Raw genomic sequence first — 22,784 nt, 5'->3', positions numbered from 1 at the left:
TGGTGTGGTGGGAACTCTGTCTTCTTCATGCATATGCTTACATTGTTTCATTCTTCCTATGTGTGTCTGAGTGTGTGACCTTTGCATTCCCCTTTTGTAAACATGTCGTTAATTGACATCAAGAGATTTACATTCACTATCAGCTCACCTTCAAAGTCAGCTGATTACCTTACATGTTATATACTAGATTGCATCAGGTATGCTCCTCTGATGTTATCAAGAGAACATAAATAAATCAGGAAAGCCCAAGAAAGCTACAACTGATTTCTCATCATCTTGTCGTCTGAGTGTAGGTATAAAGACGCCCTGTATTCGCTGTCCTGGGCACAAACTCTGAGCTCTGAGCCTGAGGTTGTATCTTCTCTATAGAGAATAATCTCTCGTGCATGAAGCTATTCAGTCTCGTTTGCCGACTCCCAAGCAGATCTGCTAAAAATTGCCACGACAACAGCATAGTTTCATATGCTGTTTATTGACTCAGTGTAAACATGCAATAAGAAAGGGTGAAACATGTAAACATCACAGTGGTCAAAAAGCCCCCCCACCCCCTTTATGGCAATTAAAACATGAGACAAGTGTGCTACAAAAATTGGATTTTACCGCTCGTGAAGGCATGGCCCTCGCACACTCAGACAACTGAAAGGCAAACACTTGAAACAATTCAACAGAAGGCCATGAGGTGATGAATAAGATGACACTGCGGCCAATGGGAGAGAGCTGAGGGCTCTATCTCGTCTCCAGCACTCCGTCTCTGATCCTCCACCTCCAGGCAGAGCTGAAGTCTGGAGCAGGAACACAGCAGAGCTCCAGACCGGACTCCTGCACCTCCTCATCATGAGCGACCTGCTGGCCCTGCTGGGTTTCCAGGGTGAAAACCCTCTCAGAGATCTAAAAAAGGACAGACACATTTACACATTAAACACTGAAACAGACTAACATGAACAGCAGTCTTGACACATGAGCATGTGAGGGCTGCTACATGCTTACCTGATCACTGATTCCAGTGGCGATGTGGCCCACTTTTACCCTGCGTGTCTCTCTGATGCGGATGCTCCTCCTGTTGAAGTCTCTGATGCAGACATCCACCCCTGAGCCAATCACAGAGCACAGAGAGATCTGTGTTACAGTTTGGCACATTGCAAAGTTTAAAAGAGGTGAGGTGTTAATGTCTTTATCTCACCTTCAAAACAGCAGGGTGGTGGTAGCTGTGTGTGGTTCAAGAAATCCAAACTGGAAACCTGCACGTCTGGCTGACTGGTGTAGGAGAAGACACCAGAGCTGAGGTCGTCTCCTGGGCTCAGGGACCAGCGGCCGGAGTCCTAGAATACGGGTTGAAAAAGAGAAACACAAGTCAAACAGTGATTCTGTTAATGCTTTAGCCAAAATGGGTAAACACCAATGAAGCTCTTTGTTTAATGGACCCAACTTTGCTATATTCGAGTATTTGGTCAGGCCAAATTGACTAATTTTTATATGAAATTAAAAATTATATAAAATTGTGAACTTTGGGTTACCTTTTTGTCCCAGGGTTCCCAGGTGGAATAATGGTCGCTGCTGAGACAAGACAGTAGCTGCTCCTGCACCTCAGCTGAGTGGAGCTGGGACAGACTGCTCAGGTAGAAATCTGCAATTAAGCATAGGAACAATGAGTTAGAATGCAAACATTTAACACACAAAACTAAGCAGAACACCGAGAGAAACATCACCTCGCTCCAGTTTACGTAGCTCAAGTTCAGGCACAGTGGTGATCTTCTTGGCCCTCTTGTGGTTTGGCTCAGAGATCAGCGTTTGGGGACAGAAAGATGAGTCTCGCTTTGACTCTTTCAAATCAGCCTCCACGTCATCATCATCATTCAGTTCCTCCATCCTCCCTGTTGTGATCAATTCCTCAACAGACTCTTGATGTTCCTCCTCATCCTCATAGTTAACACTGCTGTTGAGAAGTTGCAGGGAGTCGGGAGGTTTGTTGGCAAAATGCAGGGGCTCAGTGTATGGTCCCTTCACCGGGCTGGTGAGTCCTCCCACTGCGGTCACACAAACACAATACATTAAGTCTTCACAAAGTTCATAATGATGCATTCAAAAGAGTTATTCCTTTTAAAAAATATGTTTTTCTCCCTATTGCTTTTATAGTTTTTTAGGTTAAAAAAATTACCTATACCTTTCTTTACAGAATATATTGTGCTTAAAAGATACTGGAACTGAACATCAGCCTGAGACAAGACAGCAAAGCGCAGATCTCTGTAAATTATCAGGTCTCTACATAAGAAAGTGGGGCTACAATACATGGCATTATATCATGTTATGTGGTTAAAGGTTCTATAACATTTAAAACCACTAGATGTCACACTAGAGCACCAGCATCAGAGACCAAATCAAATGTAGGTGTCAGCCACGCCTCCCCCTACCCTTTTTGTTCTCAGCAAGGTGTTGTAAACCACCTGAACACACACCGAGATAATCAGAGCAATAAAGCTATCCTCTTGTGAGCAAGGTCAAGTGACAAGGTAGTACACTAGACAAGCAAGAGGGTGTACATCTTGGCTATTACTCTGTTCGAATACTGATTTTAAGTTATTTAAGAAATATTAGTAACATTTTAAACTCAGTAAGGAGCTATATCTTCAATCTACAGTGACCTAAATCTGTGTTATGAAACTATTAGCCTGCTTCCTATCCTTCTAATGCTAGCTTCAAAAAACATCCCGTAAAATATGTTTAGGTAGCTCAAGGCTGATGGTTTCAGTTGAATGTTTGGGACACCACTGGCAAACAGCTTAACGTTTTGAATTGCACTCGACCATTTGCTTTTACAAAGTTGTGTGGGAGGTCGTGCATGAGGGGGGCCAAAAGTTTCAAATTGACTGATTCATGTCCACTATCATGCACGTGTAGCTGGCCCAGCTACCAAAACTAAGAACAGAGAAGCTTGGATTACAACACACACAGAGGGAGCGTGACTTCATTCTGGATACCATTACTCCACTATAGCCATGTTTCCACCAAACACTTATGGTATGGTACCCTTACAACCCATATTTAATGCATATGGAGATGTACCTAAACCCTACATTTGTTCTGCGTTTGTTACAAGACAGTAATATAGAGCCTTGAACTAATTTAACTGTGTATATATGTGTGTGTGTGTGTGTGTGTGTATATGAACACACCACTTGCATTGATAAAGACGCTATGCAGGTTTAGTTACCTTCTTTCAGAGCTCTGGCAGTTTTTTCTTTGAGGCCAGATGCTGATGCTCTCTTAGCTGGATCCTTCTGAAGTCCTGCCTTGATAACTTCAGCTGTGAGAGGACTACAGTCAGGTGGGATCTCCCTCAGTGGCGGAGGCTCGTTAGCAATCTGTAACCATCACGACAACGGACTTGGGTCAAAGTCTGATGTGAATATGGTGAGCAGTGGGCTGAACAGTGGGTGTAGGGTGTCTCTTTACCTTCAGGTAGAGTCTACAGGTGTAGTATCTTGTCCAGGGTTGACACCCATTGAGCATGTGCAGTAACATGCAGCAGCTGCTCCACACATCTGCTTTGGCTCCGCGGGGTTCCCCTTTAACAATCTCGGGGGCCATATGGGTCTCTGTGCCCTTCATATCTGCATCGAATTACATCAGGAAAACAATTAATTAAGACATGGCGGATGATAAATTACCCACCCTTCTTAACTGAATTGCTAAAGTTACACTGTATTTACCTTTGGACCCACTGAGGCTCTGTCCCTGATTGTCCAGTCTCTCTGCATGTCCGAAATCACACAAAAAGGTGTCTCTACCGTCCTCCGACAGCAACACATTGTCAGCTGTGGGAAACAAGCAGAGTCAATAATCCAAAGCATTAGCATAGATTTCCATGACTTGGGCAGTGTAGTTTATGGATGACTTAATTAGAAACAGGGCAGCTGCACAGACACGAAATGGTCTACAGACAAAGGAGCAAAAATAAGAGGGAAACATGACATCAGCGAGAGACAGCTGCTGAAGAAAACACTTTAATAAGAAATGAATGTGGAGTCTGGTAACAAACAGGGAGCAGATAAAGAGATTTGCTGTCATTGCTATTCCTGAGGCATTACAGACACCAGGTGGCGCCTGAGCGGCGACAGCACAATCATGTTTGTCTTCCTGCTTAAGTCTGTCTTTTTCTCTTCCTCTAACTTAGTTCTCTTTTTGTTTTTCTCTTTCCTTCTTTTTTTTTAATACTTCTGTCGACTTTATTTTTCATCTTCTGCCTTCTTTCTGTGTTTGTACTTTGTTCTCTCGCTAACTACTTCCTGCTCCTCATCCCATCCCCCCCTCTGTTTCGTTCTGCCTTTCTTTCTTGCTCTCCTGATTCTGTGCACATGCGCCGCCTCTAAAGAGCAGCGGTGAGTCACACTGTGGGAAATTCCCAGCCCATCGACTTCTCTGTGGCAGTCTAGTTTCACAACACAGGTGCCGAGGATCAGATCTGTGTATCTATGACACTTGTGTTCCACACAACAGCTGCGCACAAAGGCACATAATCCTCTGATGAGAACTAATTAGAAATCTGACTTTCTCTCCTCTGTATGTTTTTGTTTTCCACTACAACGACAAGTAAAAGTTAAGCTGACACATTTAGTTTTACTGTTCTTACTATTGTGCTACTTTGATCTGCTGTTAAAATTTAGCTCGAAAGTATTCATGGGTCGATGCCAATATCTGATGTGTAAGCCTCTTTTAATTTGAACATTTACATTCATATTTTATTACAATTCATTGCTTTAGAGGAAAAACATTTACAAGATTAACAAGTAAAAGGACATATGAATGTTACAATCCAATATTGAGTTATGCACAATAAAGAGATAAACATTCAAATTTCATCCACATTTTTTTGGGGAAAATTAACAGCTAAAAAATATAATAATAAAAGCAATAACTAAGGTGACTTAGATATGTCAAACATCAGTAACTACTTGGCTACAAGATAAAAATTCAGTGGTTAAAATCAGTTTTCTTCATGATATCACCATTCATGCTTTGCCTTTTTAGAATAACCTCATTGAGACTTGAACATCAGTTAAACTGCTGTATGTTAAAAAAAAATATCATAAAAACACCTGCTGTGTAACGTACCTTTAATGTCTAGATGCACCACTTTTTTCTTCCCTAAGTACTCCAGCGCTGTTAGGATCTGCGTGTCATAGTGGAGACTTAGGTCCTCTGGCAGCCGGCCACGCTCAGCTATCAGCTGGCCCAGGGAGCCTGGAATAACAGATAAAGTCAGACCAGGGTAAGACTGAGATATCTTACATTCTTACATATTTACTGATACACGGTGTCTGAATCAACCATTTCTTTTATTACAGCCTGGAATTTGAAGACAAAGTAAAAGTGTGAGCTATGTCATGTGTGTTTAACAAGCGGGCATGTCCCATCACAGATGTTTGGCGTAATTTGGACCATAGCACTTCAAGGAAGCTCAACAGTCATTTCTGACATTCCAGAACCGCCCACAGCCACATCTTGACACTAATCGCATCCGTTTTTCTGTAATGTTCATTATTTTGCACTTAATTCATCACCTCTCGCCCAACAATTTCCACCCTCGATCTCAACATCAGCAGTAAGCGCTGGCAAAATGTGCTGTGTGTAAAAGGCAGCAGTGAGCCTTGTTTACCATATTTGCGGTCCATGAAGAGGACAACGTAAGGTCCCTCTCTGACCACTCCAAAGAGTTCTGCCACATGAGGAGATCTGAGGGCACTCCACGCACCCACCTCCTCGCTGCAGAACCTCTTCAGGGCGATCTGTTAGCAAAAGAATGGAAAAAAAGAGTGAGCACACTTTAAAACCAGGCAGTGGAAAAACACAAAGAGGGCGATAGGCTCTGTTACCTTTTTCACAGCAAATCTGAAGCCTGTGTTGACATCATGAGCACTGTGTACTTCACCATAGGAGCCCTCCTTGATGAACTCTGAGAGGACATACTCCCTCCCTTCCTTGTATTCAGAGTCCACAGGCTGGATTTTCTGATAGAAAAAAAGAATATAAGTTAGTTTGGTTGAACCACATTTTAAACTGAGTCAAAAAGCAGTTTGACTTAAAGCAGAACGTACATCATTGTAAAAGATGATTCCCTCGTTGACGACAGAATCAGATGCTGATAGCTCATCCTCCTCTTCTCTGACATCCCTCTCCACATCTTTGAAAAAGGGCCCTGCGTAGCACGGGTCCCCCTGACTGACGCTGCCCCTGAGGCCAGCAAGGGCCAGCGAATAGTCTCCCAGACTGCTGAGGGAGTCTGAGTCGCTGTCCTGCCCATAGGAATGGAGACTGGAGAGGGGGCCGCAGACCTGGTCCCTCCAGTTCAGAGGAGAGCAACTGGAGCCTGTGGTGTAGACCTGTCGGCTGTAGAGTGAAGGCCCTCTGTCCTGCTCCTCTGAGCTCTCGATGCTGCTACAGCACGAAGTACTGAGGTCACTTCTCCCTCCAAGAGACGACTCTTCCTACAGGAGATGAGCAAAAATCAGAATCAGAATCAGGCACGGTTTTCCAGACTCCACAATGTTTTCATTCTCAGGCAAGTTTGCTCGGGGGCTGAACGTTCAAGGTGAGAACGAATGAGAGTGAATGAGAAGCAGCTTTGTATGAATTAGGTGATTCACTTTGGTGACACAGGAAAGATCATGTTTGCATGGGAATGTCTAGAGGTTGAGCCTCCAACTGCCAAAGAATGTGGCAATTTATCCTTGAAGATGATACACAAGGTTCTTTTAAATTTTACAAGAGTATACAATGTGCCAACTTACTTCTAAATGGTTTCAATCACTTTTTCATACGTAAGGCTCTATGCTATGTGAAGAGTAATCACAGTTCTTACCAGGACCCGGACAAGAGAACTTCCACTCTCCTGCTCAGGGACTCCAGAGGGCATTCGATGTCTGTGCCGCTGCTTCTCCTTCTTCTTCTCTGCTTTTTTCTTCCCTTTGCGCTTCTGTCTCTTCCTGGTCCTCTTTCTCGGGGTGAGCTGTGTTGACAAGCTGCTCGGCTCCTGGACGGAGGCTGTGGTTGGGCACGCCACATTGTTGTGCTCTGAGGAAAGACTAAAGAAGAGGAAGAAGTGTGGTAAATTCCAGACATGGCATTAAACAATTCAGCATAACCTTTGTAAACAAACAAGAAGCTTGAAATGTGTATGCAATGTTGTCAAGGTTATGTCATACCTGCTGGTGAAGCAGTTCGGGGAGGGAACAAAGGAATGTTCAAAGCAGGATGGACTAAACTGTTGGGAGTCCTGGGTTTCACCTGAGGAGAGCACAGTGTTAATGTTACACTGTCCAGGCACAGTTATTTGATTCATTTGGGAAAAAAAATCAAAAAGACATAATTACATTCAGCTTGGGCAATGAAGGTTGAGGTCTTCAGTGGCATTTCTCCCACTTGTTCTGCGGTCCCATGTGTCAGGAGTTTATTTATCAAAGGGGAGAAACAGGCTATGTCGGCCATTTTGCTCTCCTTCCCCTCCTCTTCCTCCTCCTCCGTCTCCTGGTCCGCAGCCGAGCAGGATGGGTACGACCCCTTCAGCTTAGCTTGGGGTGACCCGGAGAAGGGGGCTGTTGAGTTAAAGATCCTTTGCCTCACCGCCATTTCATCTGCTTGATCTGGAGAGAGAGAAAAGCATAAGCAGTTGCTAACTTGAGTTCTTTCTCCACACTTGTACAAATGAGAGCATTGATGTCAAATAAGTAATATTTGTAATAATAACTGATCATTAACAGTTCGCCTGAACCTCTGTGCATCTGTTTTTTGAAATCTTGGCAGCATTTTTTGGGAAACCGGTTCACTCAGTTTGCTGTCATAGAGGAGCAAAGAAACCAGGCAATATTCATATTTAAGAAGATAGGAGATTTGGAGAACTGGATTTTTTCTTTTAAAAAATTACTCAAACCAATTAACCAATTACCAAATTAGCTGGCAATTAATCTAATAGTTGACAATTAATCAATTAATTGATGCAGCTCCACTAAAGACATGCTGGCCGTGTCTCAATTGTGAGAGTTTATAATAGGGCTGCAAGAAATCTGCCATTTATTTATTCAATAATCTGTTTGTGTATTAAAGTGTAATTCCTCAAAGCGAATATCTTCAAATGTCATGTTTTGTCAGGCTAAAAACAGTCCAAACCCAAAGATATTAAGATGACTATCATATATGACAAAGAAAACAGATCAATCCTGACATATAAGAAGCTAAAACCTGCAAACATCTGGCATTTTTCTTAAAAAATGATGGGATTACAAAATGGCTGCCAATTAATATTCTGTCAATCAACATATTGATTAACAGACTAAATGCTGCAATAGCAGTTTACAAAATCGTATGTGGCAATGCCATGGCAATTCATTTGTCTCCTTTACAAATTGCTCTGTCCATGAAGTGTTAAAAGTCTAACACAAGTCTATGTATTAATCACATGGTTGCTGTCTATCATCACTAGTAACTGACCTTTATAAACGTTGTGAAGTTTGTACTTCCTGATAATGTAACAAAGGACTTTTTATTATCTGCTAATGTGAGAGTGACGGTGCCTAGAAAAGTGGAAAAACTGGAAAGTGACAACTAAATATTTGTCCTATTTTCAACTTAAACATTCTACTAAGTTTTATTTGTTTGTTTTTGATTTGATTCTTAACGTTTCATTTATTTTTAATGGGCTAAAAAGTTCATTTTGTCATATCCAAGACTGTCAAGCAAAGAAAAAGAGCTCATATACTTGACTCATGATGAGATGTTTACTCTTGTCAGTAGAAATATGCACACACTCCAGTGAAACAATGACGGGCATTGTACCGTACATATTAATGTGCTTCTTTAGAGCTTGTTTAAACTTTAACATATCAGACTGCGTCAAGTGCGCTCAGGATCATGATGATCACTTGAACCGAAACTTTGAAAGTTTGTGGGCAGATGAGACAGGAAACTGAACCCCGGCCTTGTTTTGACAGTTGCAACTGTGTCGTTACATGCACATACTCTGTTTCGCTCAGGAGGACATTAGGCCAGGCTGAATTTCCAATGAAGATTTAATTAATTGACTGCAGATGGCTTGGGGGTTATAATAATCACAACATGTATGACAGTAAAATCAACATCCTGAGACTCACTCATTTCATCTAAGCACTGGTTATATGCATTAAATGCAATTTGAAAGGCACAAATTGGTTCTACATTTGCAGCACATTGCATCAGTGTGTCTATAACACAGCTTCTCCCTGTCACTCAGCTTTTAACTCTGCACAGATAGTCTAGATAGAGGACATACCAGGATTAATGCTGATATCTTGACTACAACAATCGCATGGCTGCCAAAAAAACTGTTGCATATTCTTGCCCTTGACAATATTAACACAGTACTAATTCAAGTACTAAAGAAAGTCAAAGTCAAATTTCAACAAAAGCTATTTAAGTTTAGTAATCATTACCTTGTGTGCCGACTTCATGCACTGCAAGATCTATCTAGAACACAGCAATTCAACTGTCACTTCCTTCTTAAGACACTGCCGGTGCTCTGAGAGCCCGGCGCAACACCACACCCCGATGAATTTACGTGGAAAGGAAATAGAGAAAAACCCAACTGCAATCAACACGACCACAAAAACAACTCTGTGTATGTGTGAGGCCGAGGGGCGTGGAGACGTACCGACAGATGCCACACTGAACTGCTGTCTCTCTCCCGTGTATCCGCTCTGAATAACCTGTCATCTACATTAGTAAAACTAGGTGCTGCTGTGTTTGTGTGCCTCGTCCTTCATGTTCTGATTCTCGGTAACGTCTCAGCTTAGTCCCTGCTGCTGTGCTCTGCTTGATGCTGGCTCTCAGCCAACCCGGGGGGGAGGAGCTGGCTGACAATGACTTATGGGAAATGCATCTCCACTTCCCCATATTCCCCCCTCCCTCCACTCCCTCCAACAGGGCTGGTTCTTTGCTCTTCCCTCTGACTAGATTAAAGGATAAAATGTTTGGTTATGCTTTTGATGATCAACCGTGAACTATGGACAGTTAAAAAGCAGAACAACAGCTCTCTGTTGCCCATCAAGATAAACTCAGGTTTTACTCTTAGAAGAGTTAATAATTGATGGGATCATTACAGCATCAAAGTCAAATCAAAATCAGAACATGAACAAAGAGAATGTTTGCTTATTAGGTCAAAAACACAACAGAACCTTCACATCGCTGTGCGCATGCTGTTAAAAGAGTTCTTGACCTAGTGCACACACCCACAGTACTAAAGGAAACGTAAAGACTTTTGTGACCTTTCATGTGCTCTGATAACCTAATGAGCATGTACCTTGTTGTCAGCCAATATATATAAGTGTGTCACATGTCATGTCACACCCCCACATACTCTCTCCACTATATGGCATGTCATAAAAACTAACATCAAACAAGAGTTTTACTGAGACAGCAAACTTCTGATATCTGATATTATGAGGATCTTATGGAAAATATTTGCCACCATGAGAATTCGGAGCAACTGTATTATATGAGCTGTCACTAGAAATCTGAGGTGACTTCTATCATCTAGCTATCTGAAATAATCTCACTTGCTTTTCTTTTCAGCAGCAAAACAACTTACTCATATAAAAACCACCACAGAACACAGGAAATTCAGAATACCACTTGAGAGGCTCCGCCATGAACCAAGAACACAAAGCTTAATGCAAGTTGTTCACAGCCGCCTATAAAGGAAACTGTTTGCTGTTATGGCAACAATATCTTTGACACACCGATACAATTAGGATTAGGCAGTCATATAAAGTCTTATGGTTTATATTGGAAACTTCTCCCATGTGCTTTTGCCTGCTCTGGCTATCAGCCACTGAGTGATTCAAACTTTTCTGGGGAAAAAGGTCTGACAATGCAATGTTGCCTGGATAATGAGTATTAGTAGCAGCAGGACCAAACATGGCCAAACACAGGAAAGGAAATCTCAAACATCATCAAAAGGTACAGCATATAAAAATGAATCCAATTAGGCTAATATTTAGGGGGTGGGAATCACTGAGGGATCCACGATACGATATTATTACGATACTTAAATCACGATACAATGCTATTGCGATTTTCAATATGTTGCAATATGCTGAGTATTGCGATAAAATATATTGCGATTTATTACCTTTTTTCAACTGTAAATTATGTCCCCAAAGGAAAACTTTGTCAACATCAGTTTTATTTAATAGGATTAGGTTTTCAGTCTGTCCGTCTAACTTCAGCCATTTCCTAATTGATTGACCAAACAGCTGGTCAATCAATTAGGAAAACAATAGGCAGATTAACCAATAACAGAAATAACCACTGTTTGCAACTCTAGTTTGGTCTATAAAATGTCAGAAAAGTAAAAAATTGCCATTACAACTTTCTAAAGCGCTGGCTTCTGGCTTGTTTTCTCTACAACTCAAAGACATAACACTTAAACATGATGGAAAACAGAGACAAAGAGCAAATCCCCACAATTGAGAAACTGGGACCAATGAATGTTTGTCATTTTTTCAGTGTCAACAGGAACTGAAAGTTATAAACTACACAGAGATTTGAGTTCTTATGGGCTGTTGCATAGGATTAGCCTAGAGTTTCTGAGATGTACAGATGTACCTAATCAGTATGTTAAGTACAAAATACCCATAATTCTCAAATATGAATTGGTGCAATCAAATGTGATCTAGTTTTGCAGAGCAGTCCTGAGCTTAACTCCACATACAGTCAGTGGCTATATTGAGCAGACTTCTGCTGTACACCCACACAGATTAATGAAATTCCAAAGCCTTTAGTAAGGACAGGGAAAAGGGACGCAACCTGAAGTCAGCCACAGAAAACACACAGCCAAGCATTCCTAAATGGTAAACGCCGGCTGCTTCTCAGGAAAAATGTCCCAGTCTTAGACTACATATGTCCAAAGCATTTAAGAAAACATCTGAATGCTTTGACTTCAACTTCCTCAAGTTAGACCTCTCTGTGTCTCTTCTAACAACTTCACTTATTCCTGGTACTTGACGATTAACTACAATGATAAAATAGTTGTCATTACATTAAGTCATCTGTTATCAATGTTTTCTGCACATTTTCGTCCAGATGACAATGTTATATACAATGAGTGTGGAGGAACTGAAAATGATCACTTCCCTTGACAATTTTCCTGCACATACAGGGACAATATGATCACAGTTTTGTTTATGTTGCTGCTATTCTCTCTTTTATATCACTGTGAACTGAATATCTTTGGGTTTTGAACAGCTGGTCAGCTCAAGCAAGACATTTTAAGACAACTGGTTATATGCATTAACTGCAATTTGAAAGGCACAAATTGGTTCTACATTTGCAGCACATTGCATCAGTGTGTCTATAACACTCCACAGCTTCTCCCTGTCACTCAGCTTTTAACTCTGCACAGATAGTCTTGATAGAGGTCATACCAGGATTAATGCTGATATCTTGACTACAACAATCACATGGCTACATGATATGTATTTGTTACATACAATGTTAGAATATACTGTGCTACACGTGTACTTTGATTATTGCATTGAATACCTTAGTGAAACAAGCAGTATCAGGATTTGCAAGGTGTTGGGGACACTGGAGTGAAATGGACTACTTCATATAATTTGATTATTGTATTGAATACAAGAGTGAAATGGACTGTATCATCATTTGCAATGTGTTGCAGTCACTGGAGTTTAATGGACTATTTCATATATTCTGATTAATGAACTGTCAGGAGCCTGTCTTGTCTGCGTGCTTTAGTTGTATCCTGTTTTTCTTTGATGTTATGTGTTATGACGCAAGTGCTAATGGTTGCATTATCACGATGTACAGTCTGTCTTGTGGACCACAGGACGAGTAGCTCCTGCAATGCTGTAGCTAATGGGGATCCTAATAAACTAAATTAACTGTATTGTGACTAAGATAAATGTGAGTTGTAAACTCCACTTCAGTGTTCAGGAGGAGTGGCACCCCACTTCGTAGGTGGAGAAAATTCATTGTCTTTTCAGCACTTTCTTGCTATTTTGCAGAGAAAAGTAAAGAGGACATTTGCTCTGAGAGGACACCACTGGTTTCTCATTCAAAGACGGACCCAGGCCAGGACTGCTTAACTTTAAATGCAGGCCAGGAGTTTGACTCCGGGCCAAAAATGGTCCGGCATGTATTTGTGCAGAGTGGAGAATGACCAAGACTGGGACTCTACATACCTGTCAAGGCTGACAAATGTAAAACAATTAAAGCTGGTAGATACGGGCTAATAACGCCTGAATATTTAATATATCAATTAGGCTGACATGAGCTGATAGCTACATGAAATATATCAATATTGGACTACATGAAATGAACATAATAACTATTATGGGAACTCTTAGATAAAGTTAGTGAATAATGAGGTCAAAATGATTTATAAAACACCTTTCTCGTTCATATGCATTACATGTATATAATAGCTTTGTATGCAGTAACGTTATTTGTAACCACTGACATGCTTCTTGTGTTTATTCTCAGATTATTTTTCTTAAAGTTAACACAAAGGAGGTCCTGTCATGAGACCTACAGAACAAACACAAGCAAGCTGGAGTTGTTTTAATCACACACATCTGGTTTCAACAGGCGGATGAGCGGGTCTGAAAAGTTTGGTGAAATGTAACGTTACCGTGAAGCTTACATTAACAGCAGCCTACCATTCACTGTTTAATATTCACTGTGTTTAGTTATCACAAATCAACATATAATCGTATAAACCTAGCCTCTATCTCCCGTTAGCTGTATTCTTCTTTAAACGTGTGTACGTGATGTCAGTGAGCTAACATAATTACTTCCTTCTAGCCACATTTATCGCCATTACACATAAAACTTAGACCGTGTTGCCGCTCGTTGAGAAACCGGAACTTTTGTTAACGTTATAATCGTTGTCTCAAAACAAAGCAGAAAAGATTGAGGTCATTAAACTGATTAAACTATTTAATTAAACGTTATATGTACAGTAGATTTTTCACTTACCGATCTTCCTATAAGTAGGCGTCGGCCGATGGCGATCAGATCATCAGTTAAGGCTAGAGTATTGGCTTCCGGTTAAATTTCAAAATAAATGCATGTTCCCTTAACTTTACTGTAATGGTATTCATAATGCCACGATGATAAATCTATTTTTCGTGATTATTATTAGTTATTAATTGTTGGGCTTCTTTGACAATGTTTAAGTGCTACCTCTGTGTACATGTTTTAGTAAGCATACAGTGTGATGTAGCACAGTGCACATATTTGTATATCAATACACACTTACAGACTCAGCACAGTGAAGATGTATATGTTATTCTTAATATCTTAAGTACTAGTGTTAACATTGTAGCATAATGCACCTTTGTATCTATTTTATTGTATTTTATTGCTTTATATTTACATCATCTTATATCATACTGTTATTCTTACTATAATTCCCTATTCTTTACATCGAAACGACTGTAAGGAATCACAATTTTCTGTCCCTCGATCAATAAAGTATTCCTGATTCAGATTTAGGTTCTGAGTCTGAGTCTGATTACGATTGTTGTTCTGATTCTAATTCTGAGTCTGATTCTGATTGTGGTTATGAGTCTGAATCTGATTCTGATTCTGATTCTGATTCTATTTCTTAGTCTGATTCTGATTGTGGTTATGAGTCTGAATCTGATTCTGATTCTGATTCTATTTCTTAGTCTGATTCTGATTGTGGTTGTGAGTCTGAATCTGATTCTGATTCTGATTCTGATTCTAATTCTGAGTCTGATTCTGATTGTGGTTATGAGTCTGAATCTGATTCTGATTCTGATTCTGATTCTATTTCTTAGTCTGATTCTGATTGTGGTTATGAGTCTGAATCTGATTCTGATTCTGATTCTGATTCTATTTCTTAGTCTGATTCTGATTGTGGTTGTGAGTCAGGATTGTGGCTCTGATTCTAATTCTGATTCCGATTGTGGTTGTGAGTCTGAGTCTGAGTCAGATTCTGGTTCTGAGTTATGCTTTTAATTCGAAGCAGAACTTTCTGTACTTCCTGTAAGCGCCTGTTTTTAATTTGACACAGCCACAGCTGCAGTTCACTTCCTGAAAGAGCAGAACACGAAATGTCCAAGAGGACGAGACTACCTTTTAAATTATCAAAATTTTGTCAGCAGGCACGCACTGCTTGGAATTTATGTTTTCATTTGTGTGTGACTTGTCACCACATAAAACTATTTATTGAAACAACTGTAAAAGTATGTTCATGTAACGTTGGATACTTAAAAATATCATCTTTACTACTGATGTATTAATAGTGGCCATCCATTAAGCCAAACCTTCTTAAAGGTAAAGGCATTTGACTTACAAAGTATTTAGATCTTTAGACCATCCCCACATATTTATGCCATGTTTATGCCAGTAAAACATAGCCTATGTTTTACTAAAATGCTCAGTACTAAGAAATGGGATGGGCATTAAGAGTTAAAATGTACTAATATAAATATGAGACAATGTTTTTTTTGCCTGAAAAGAATATCTCACCAACATAAAAATTGTATGAACTTACAAATATGTTACATTTAATGGCAGAAGATTTTTTCCCTTCAAATTCTATATTTCTAACAAGGTTAGACAGACTCATTTAAAAAAAAAAATAATGCACAATTTCTACCCTGGTGTCAAGGTTTGCTGACTTGGATGAAAAATGTACATTTTGTAATAATGAATATGAAACTTTGATACATTTGTTTTTTAGTTATTAACTTTCTATTAAATTTTGGAGAGATTTGGAAACATATATATTTTAAGGAATAGCCTACTGGTCACTCTGTGAAAATCAGTCGTAAAGATGTTATTGTTTATTTTTACAGCAATGTTAATTCATTTATTGTATTTTAAACCTGATGATCCTGCTTGGTGAATTTCATAAACACACATCTAAATTTGCCAAATCATCTCCCATGTTTAAACGTTTTTTAAATTTTAAATTTTAAATGTAATGCAGTCTCTGGATCATGCAAACAATAAGAAAAGTGTATTCACCATGCATCAGTATAACCAGCTATATGGTAATTTGTCTGCTGAATCATTTTAAAATTATGTCTCTGTTTTTGGTTTTTATTCAAATTTAATGTCCTTATTGTTGAATCTTTATCTGTCTCCTTTCTTTTTGACAATTTCTAAGATGTCTGGCTCTGTAACATGTATCTTTGTTGAATAAAGCTGACTTGAAAAAAAATGCTTATGAGGTGTGAAAAGTTTACTGACTTAAAAAAAAACACCAGAGCTGCAATAAATTACATGAAATATCCCTGTTACTCCCAGCTAAATCTAATCTAATCTTTATTTTTGTATGCTCATTCATTTCTTTATTTTTGTTTTCTATCTTATGCCATCATCTTATTTACCTTTCATTTTGCAGGTGGTGCTTGCTGTCTTTTCCTATTTCTTACAGACTGTCCCAAAGGTTTCACCACTCTTCAGTAGGGTTATGTGTATTGACACACAATGACCACAAGATGGAGTCATAAACTACTATTACTGTTTCAGGACAACGTTAGCTGTTGACTGATGTGTAATCTAAAGTAATTATACTGTGTTAAACTTTAGTTTATTGGGCTAAGTAAGCATTAGTGTCTTTCATACTCAACAACCTTGCAAACATGTCAATTAATTGTGATACGTTGATTTCTATGTCCTGTGATTTTGAAGTAGGATATGGCCAAAATGTTAGTGTAAGACATATATAATTGTAAGACAAATATTAGTATCTCAGTTCACACTACTACTACTTTAGATAAAGGCAAACTATGGTCAGTTTTAGGGGTGAAACCAATAATCAGTGTTCAGGGAGTCATTCTAAACATGTGCAAAAGTGATGTACAGATGGTGGAATAAACACTAGACTGAAATAGATGTCTGTTTCTTGTTTCAGTATGGACAAACTGTGGGTTGTTTAAGCAGCTTCATTCAAAAATGTGCTGGAAGTTCTTAGTCAGTGCCATGTGTGAATGGAGGCCAAGGAAGATATCGATGATCTGGTAATTTCCCCTTTCCAGTACCAAATGAAATCCCTGGATATCTCTGTGCTGTGGCACATGTGTGAACAAAAGCCAAGGGATTCTCAAAGCAAATCATGGAAGCATTTTTTAAACAAAGCAAGCAGAAGAGTGGGTTTCAGTCTACCATTTGCTCCTGGCAAACATTTGTTTGGAGCAGAAAATATGATAACAAGATATTTGAGCATTTGTCATGCTGCAGATGGATGGTCTCTTGCACAAAGCAGCTATCATCTGAACAGTGGACAAATTATACAATATGTTCCAATCGTGGGAGAAACTACAATTGCTTTTCTAATTATTTTTCTTAAACAGTAAGGATACATTGGCAGTGTTGGTATGCTAAAAGATAACATTTGACCTTCAATCATGTCACATGGAAATTTTATGCATGGTTTCACTTGCAGGATGTCCATTTTCCAGATGGGGACATAAACAAAATATAGGTCTATTGGTAGATTTAGGCTACATCTGGGGATTCAATCTCTTGTGGTCATAACACACCAGCTAATGCACTGGTCCCCCAGTTCAACCAGTAAAATTTGGCTTCCATTTTGATTAGGCACATTTGAACTCATTTGGCCTGGGGAAGTGTAAGGGCAGGATTGCCTGATGAACAACACTCAGCACTTGTGTGAAGAATAAACAGAGAATTCCCGACCACCTGTCACCCAGCTCAGTTTCTCAGGCAAACACACAAAACAAGCAAACATGTCCTCAGTGATGTCGTGCACAAATGTACATTAGAAACGTTCTTGGGCTATTCTTATCTTCCAGAAATAGGCATTATTAATTACGGTCTCTTGCTGATTATGATGCTTACATCCAAAGTATATTTTTCAAGTATTGGGATAGACATACAGTACAGGCCAAAAGTTTGGACACACCTTCTCATTCAATGCGTTTTCTTTATTTTCATGACTGTTTACATTGTAGATTCTCACTGAAGGCATCAAAACTATGAATGAACACATGTGGAGTTATGTACTTAACAAAAAAAGGTGAAATAACTGAAAACATGTTTTATATTCTAGTTTCTTCAAAATAGCCACCCTTTGCTCTGATTACTGCTTTGCACACTCTTGGCATTCTCTCCATGAGCTTCAAGAGGTAGTCACCTGAAATGGTTTCCACTTCACAGGTGTGCCTTATCAGGGTTAATTAGTGGAATTTCTTGCTTTATGAATGGGGTTGGGACCATCAGTTGTGTTGTGCAGAAGTCAGGTTCATACACAGCCGACAGCCCTATTGGACAACTGTTAAAATTCATATTATGGCAAGAACCAATCAGCTAACTAAAGAAAAATGAGTGGCTATCATTACTTTAAGAAATGAAGGTCAGTCAGTCCGGAAAATTGCAAAAACTTTAAATGTGTCCCCAAGTGGAGTCGCAAAAACCATCAAGCGCTACAACCAAACTGGCACACATGAGGACCGACCCAGGAAAGGAAGACCAAGAGTCACCTCTGCTTCTGAGGATAAGTTCATCCGAGTCACCAGCCTCAGAAATCGCAAGTTAACAGCAGCTCAGATCAGAGACCAGATGAATGCCACACAGAGTTCTAGCAGCAGACCCATCTCTAGAACAACTGTTAAGAGGAGACTGCGCGAATCAGGCCTTCATGGTCAAATAGCTGCTAGGAAACCACTGCTAAGGAGAGGCAACAAGCAGAAGAGATTTGTTTGGGCCAAGAAACACAAGGAATGGACATTAGACCAGTGGAAATCTGTGCTTTGGTCTGATGAGTCCAAATTTGAGATCTTTGGTTCCAACCGCTGTGTCTTTGTGAGATGCAGAAAAGGTGAACGGATGGATTCCACATGCCTGGTTCCCACTGTGAAGCATGGAGGAGGAGGTGTGATGGTGTGGGGGTGTTTTGCTGGTGACACTGTTGGGGATTTATTCAAAATTGAAGGCACACTGAACCAGCATGGCTACCACAGCATCCTGCAGCGACATGCCATCCCATCCGGTTTGCGTTTAGTTGGACGATCATTTATTTTTCAACAGGACAATGACCCCAAACACACCTCCAGGCTGTGTAAGGGCTATTTGACCAAGAAGGAGAGTGATGGAGTGCTGCGGCAGATGACCTGGCCTCCACAGTCACCAGACCTGAACCCAATCGAGATGGTTTGGGGTGAGCTGGACCGCAGAGTGAAGGCAAAGGGGCCAACAAGTGCTAAACACCTCTGGGAACTCCTTCAAGACTGTTGGAAAACCATTTCAGGTGACTACCTCTTGAAGCTCATGGAGAGAATGCCAAGAGTGTGCAAAGCAGTAATCAGAGCAAAGGGTGGCTATTTTGAAGAAACTAGAATATAAAACATGTTTTCAGTTATTTCACCTTTTTTTGTTAAGTACATAACTCCACATGTGTTCATTCATAGTTTTGATGCCTTCAGTGAGAATCTACAATGTAAACAGTCATGAAAATAAAGAAAACGCATTGAATGAGAAGGTGTGTCCAAACTTTTGGCCTGTACTGTACTTCTGTCAAGGACTGTGCATACAACAGACACATGGAAGCTTCATAATATGACAGGAGATCCAGAGACCAACCAGTTAATACAATATACCAAAAACAATATTTTTACTATTTTGCATGGGTCATAAATCAAATTATATCAAATAAAAAAATATATTGTTGAGTCACATGACTTGGACTCAACTAAGGCAAGACTCATAGATCTGATGACTTTAGACTTGACAGTATCGAAAAAAAGGACTTGCAACTTGACTTGGAAATGTGACTCATGACTTCATCTGGACTTGAGCCTTCTGACTTAAAAATATTTAATACCTTCAAGCCAATTTGGGAAGAGAGTTATATACATTTTTTTGCAATATGAGATGAGTTAAAGACAACAAGACAGAAAATAAACATGCAAAATGTATTCTGTTGTGGTAGCCTACTGGTTAAGAGTACGGAAGTACACTGTCAGCACTACTTTTTCCATGATTTAGTTCAGTCGCACTTGTTTTAACAAACTTGAAAGTTAATATATTATTACTCTGTTGTTAAAATGGCATTACATTCGGTGAAGAGCATTATAATTTGTTTAGGACTCGAAACTCAAACTTTAGGACTTGGGACTCGACTTGGGACAAAGATTTGAGACTTGTGATTTGCAAAACAATGACTTGGTCCCACCACTGGTCTGTCATACACTTAAACTATATAGACTTAAATAATACAGGTATTAAAATTAGATTTTGAAACATTTCCCTTCCAAAAAATTACCTAATAATGTTTCAGTTTCTGATGCTGTGCTTTACTGGTGCAAATTTCTAAACAAATCTTCAATCAATCAAATTGACCAAAAACAACTGAGTGAAATAAGTACTTTTGGTGCTCCTGGGGCTCTGAGCAGTTGCCTGCTTTGCTCAGTGTGCAATCCAGTGGTATCTGCATATTCACTGTAAAAAAATCAGCTCTGTCAGCAGACCAAGACCTGTGAACTGCCGGTGTAGTGGTGGTAGATGAGGTGGGTGTACCGCTAGGGAGATGGGTAGGTTACCACAGAGGAAGTGGCTATACTCCTATAGGCCTATATTCCAATTGCTTTTTGGCTTATAGGTGGGTATACTGCAAACACCCAGAAAAAGAGGTGGGTATACCACATATACCTACCTGTTCCTGTTCCTCCTAACCCTAACCATGCATATACCCTCCACTACACCACTGCTGTGTAAACAACAGAAATATGTTGTCATATATATATATATATATATATATATATATATATATATATATATATATGTATAACAAAAGTAATGTAGCCATTCTAATGACCTCATCAAAATACTGTATTAAACTGGGCAATAAAGCAGAAAAATATCCAGAAATTGGTTATGCCATAAGAAGGCAGTCCTGCACGGGTAAAAGATGCAATGAGCGAAATATTGTCGAATTAATGCGCAAGTAGGTGTCATAATATAAAGTATAGAAAAGAATGTGGGCAATGTACTGAGATAATAGTCCCATATAGCTTCAATTTATCCCCAGAGGTACCATTGTAACATCTTGGTGGAAACTGTTAGTGAAAGGTCAATTCACAGGACCGTTTGTTCACGGCACATCATCATCAGCACAGCGCGCCTCTGTTGGACGCAGCAGACAGAGCGATAGAGAAGCTGCTGCTCTGTTCAGAAAATGGCCGACAGATTTTCTAGGTTCAACGAAGAGCGTGATTTCCAGGTAATGCATATTAAACGGCTGACGGTTTGCGTTTATTTTACCGTGTCTGGATGTTTAAGCACATAGATAGGTAATAAAACGCCGCGGGTGGCTTTGAATTATTACGAACTGCGTCGTGCATTTTAGTCTAGATGTCGCTTGCTAGCACTGCAAGCTAGCTGAGCTAGCGCTAGTGAATAATGCTAGTGCACTGCGGCTCTTTTGAATTTAACTTCCCTCACGTCTCAGTGTTGGGCTGCGTGCTATATTTGGCTCCTGTCATGGGCTATGAGCTGTAACTAAATGCATACTACGCGACTCTCCTAACCACACAACAATAAAATAGATATTGAAGTCCAACTAGCTTGTTAGTGACCTTGGGTAGTCTGGTTATTTATCGACATATGCTAACGATGGATAGCTAGCTAGCATGTAGCAAGAAATGGCTGTATCATTTTGACAACCAGAATACAACCACCGCAGCTAGTTAGCACGTTGGAATTAAGCTAGTTACAGCCAGCTACATATTGATCCACTAATTCAGCGACATTACATGCAATTACAATTGGCATCTCGCTTCCTTAGAGTGTGGGACATAACGTAAATTACCGCATGGGTTTTAGATTAACAGCATGTCCTTGGCCACTCATTTGGTAATTGTCAAAACTGTCAAGCGGTTTATAACGTGTGTGTTTTTCCGTTTGTAAAAATAACACCATCCCAATGCTGTTTTTGTTGTAACTGTTAACGTTGCTAGACTGATGTAGCACACCTTGATTTTGTTTGTTTCTATAATGTGAGATGAATGTTACTCTTCGCTGGGAACAACGTAGGCTGAACACTCTGAGATGGTAACAAGGGGGTGTTATTGTGCTTCAGCTGGGTGAAGTTATCCATGTATTGTGCAAATAAATCCCTCTGTACTGCACAGTTAGTACATTATTTTAGTGACATGACAAAATTTCAGGGCACTTATATACAACAGCAGTGCTAGAGCTATGTTGCTGAATTTCACAACCCATGTATGAGCTGCTTGTTTTTCACCTGCCTATCTGTGATCTAAGACCACACCCAGTAAAAAACAAATATATCACTGATTAAATAAAATAAACTAAATCCCGCTTAGGTTTTTACATTGTTTTTTATTTCACTATAACAATTCTGTTCCCTCCCTCCTTTACCCAGCTCCATTCATACTTTGTATCCATACATATTTTAAAGACCTTGAACAGATTTTTTTTTATTTGACAAATTGAATTGGCTAATCTATAAACTTGCAGTATAAGTACAAGTAACCATGCATGCAGGTGTCATTCTGCTTGTTATGCTGTCTCATAAGCGGCATAATGTGTCACAATCCTTACCTTTTTATTAGTATGGCATTTCGCAGTAATTTGGTGTGGTTTTATCAAATAAAATAAGCCCCAGACTAACAATTTCAAAACATTTTTTCCAAGAACTATTCTTTTCACACATCATATTGTCCAATTAGAAAAGTTGAGGTGTCATGGTATTATATAAACATTGACAATACTATGAATGT

General features: G+C 39.7%; 2 protein-coding genes across 9 annotated transcripts in view; one reads left to right on the top strand and one right to left on the bottom strand.

Moving 5' to 3' along the window:
- Positions 1-453: 453 nt before the first annotated feature.
- Positions 454-14,094, bottom strand: map3k14a (mitogen-activated protein kinase kinase kinase 14a). 3 transcript variants are annotated; one of them, XM_033644968.2, is made up of 16 exons: positions 14,023-14,094; positions 7,368-7,637; positions 7,200-7,281; positions 6,857-7,079; positions 6,093-6,482; positions 5,871-6,005; positions 5,654-5,783; positions 5,110-5,238; positions 3,708-3,812; positions 3,451-3,608; positions 3,209-3,359; positions 1,707-2,024; positions 1,515-1,624; positions 1,181-1,319; positions 988-1,088; positions 454-888 (listed from the first exon to the last, which is right to left on the bottom strand). In XM_033644968.2, exons 2-16 carry the CDS (start codon positions 7,621-7,623, stop codon positions 727-729), a joined length of 2,589 nt encoding a protein of 862 aa, XP_033500859.1. In that variant the 5' UTR covers positions 7,624-7,637; positions 14,023-14,094; the 3' UTR covers positions 454-726. The 3 variants fall into 3 exon arrangements, with proteins under 3 accessions (XP_033500859.1, XP_033500858.1, XP_033500860.1); XM_033644967.2 differs by lacking the exon at positions 14,023-14,094 and adding an exon at positions 9,677-9,843; XM_033644969.2 differs by lacking the exon at positions 14,023-14,094 and adding an exon at positions 9,459-9,611.
- Positions 14,095-21,112: 7,018 nt separating this feature from the next.
- gpatch8 (G patch domain containing 8) overlaps positions 21,113-22,784 on the top strand; it is a 32,759-nt gene continuing 31,087 nt past the window's right edge. For 2 of the 6 annotated variants that reach the window (XM_033644037.2, XM_033644040.2), the window contains exon 1: positions 21,215-21,262. Coding sequence is in view for 1 of the 6 variants with exons in the window: in XM_033644036.2 (XP_033499927.1) it covers positions 21,218-21,262 (45 nt within the window). In the remaining 5 variants the exon portion in view is untranslated. Of the gene's footprint in view, positions 21,263-22,784 lie in introns of all 6 variants that reach the window. The other 4 variants (XM_033644038.2, XM_033644042.2, XM_033644036.2 and 1 more) reach the window with 3 other exon arrangements.

Source organism: Epinephelus lanceolatus, chromosome 18 (assembly GCF_041903045.1).
Source record: "Epinephelus lanceolatus isolate andai-2023 chromosome 18, ASM4190304v1, whole genome shotgun sequence".
Taxonomy (NCBI): domain Eukaryota; kingdom Metazoa; phylum Chordata; class Actinopteri; order Perciformes; family Serranidae; genus Epinephelus; species Epinephelus lanceolatus.
The sequence above is the reverse complement of the archived record's forward strand: the minus strand, read 5'-3'. Positions and strand labels throughout refer to the sequence as shown.

Excerpts from the sequence above, each read along its gene's own strand:
- map3k14a (XM_033644968.2), bottom strand. The coding sequence starts at position 7,623 with ATGGCGGTGAGGCAAAGGATCTTTAACTCAACAGCCCCCTTCTCCGGG. Across the intron at positions 3,360-3,450 it reads CCTGTAGACTCTACCTGAAG|ATTGCTAACGAGCCTCCGCC; the intron begins GTAAAGAGACAC and ends TGATGGTTACAG. Across the intron at positions 889-987 it reads CCACTGGAATCAGTGATCAG|ATCTCTGAGAGGGTTTTCAC; the intron begins GTAAGCATGTAG and ends GTCCTTTTTTAG.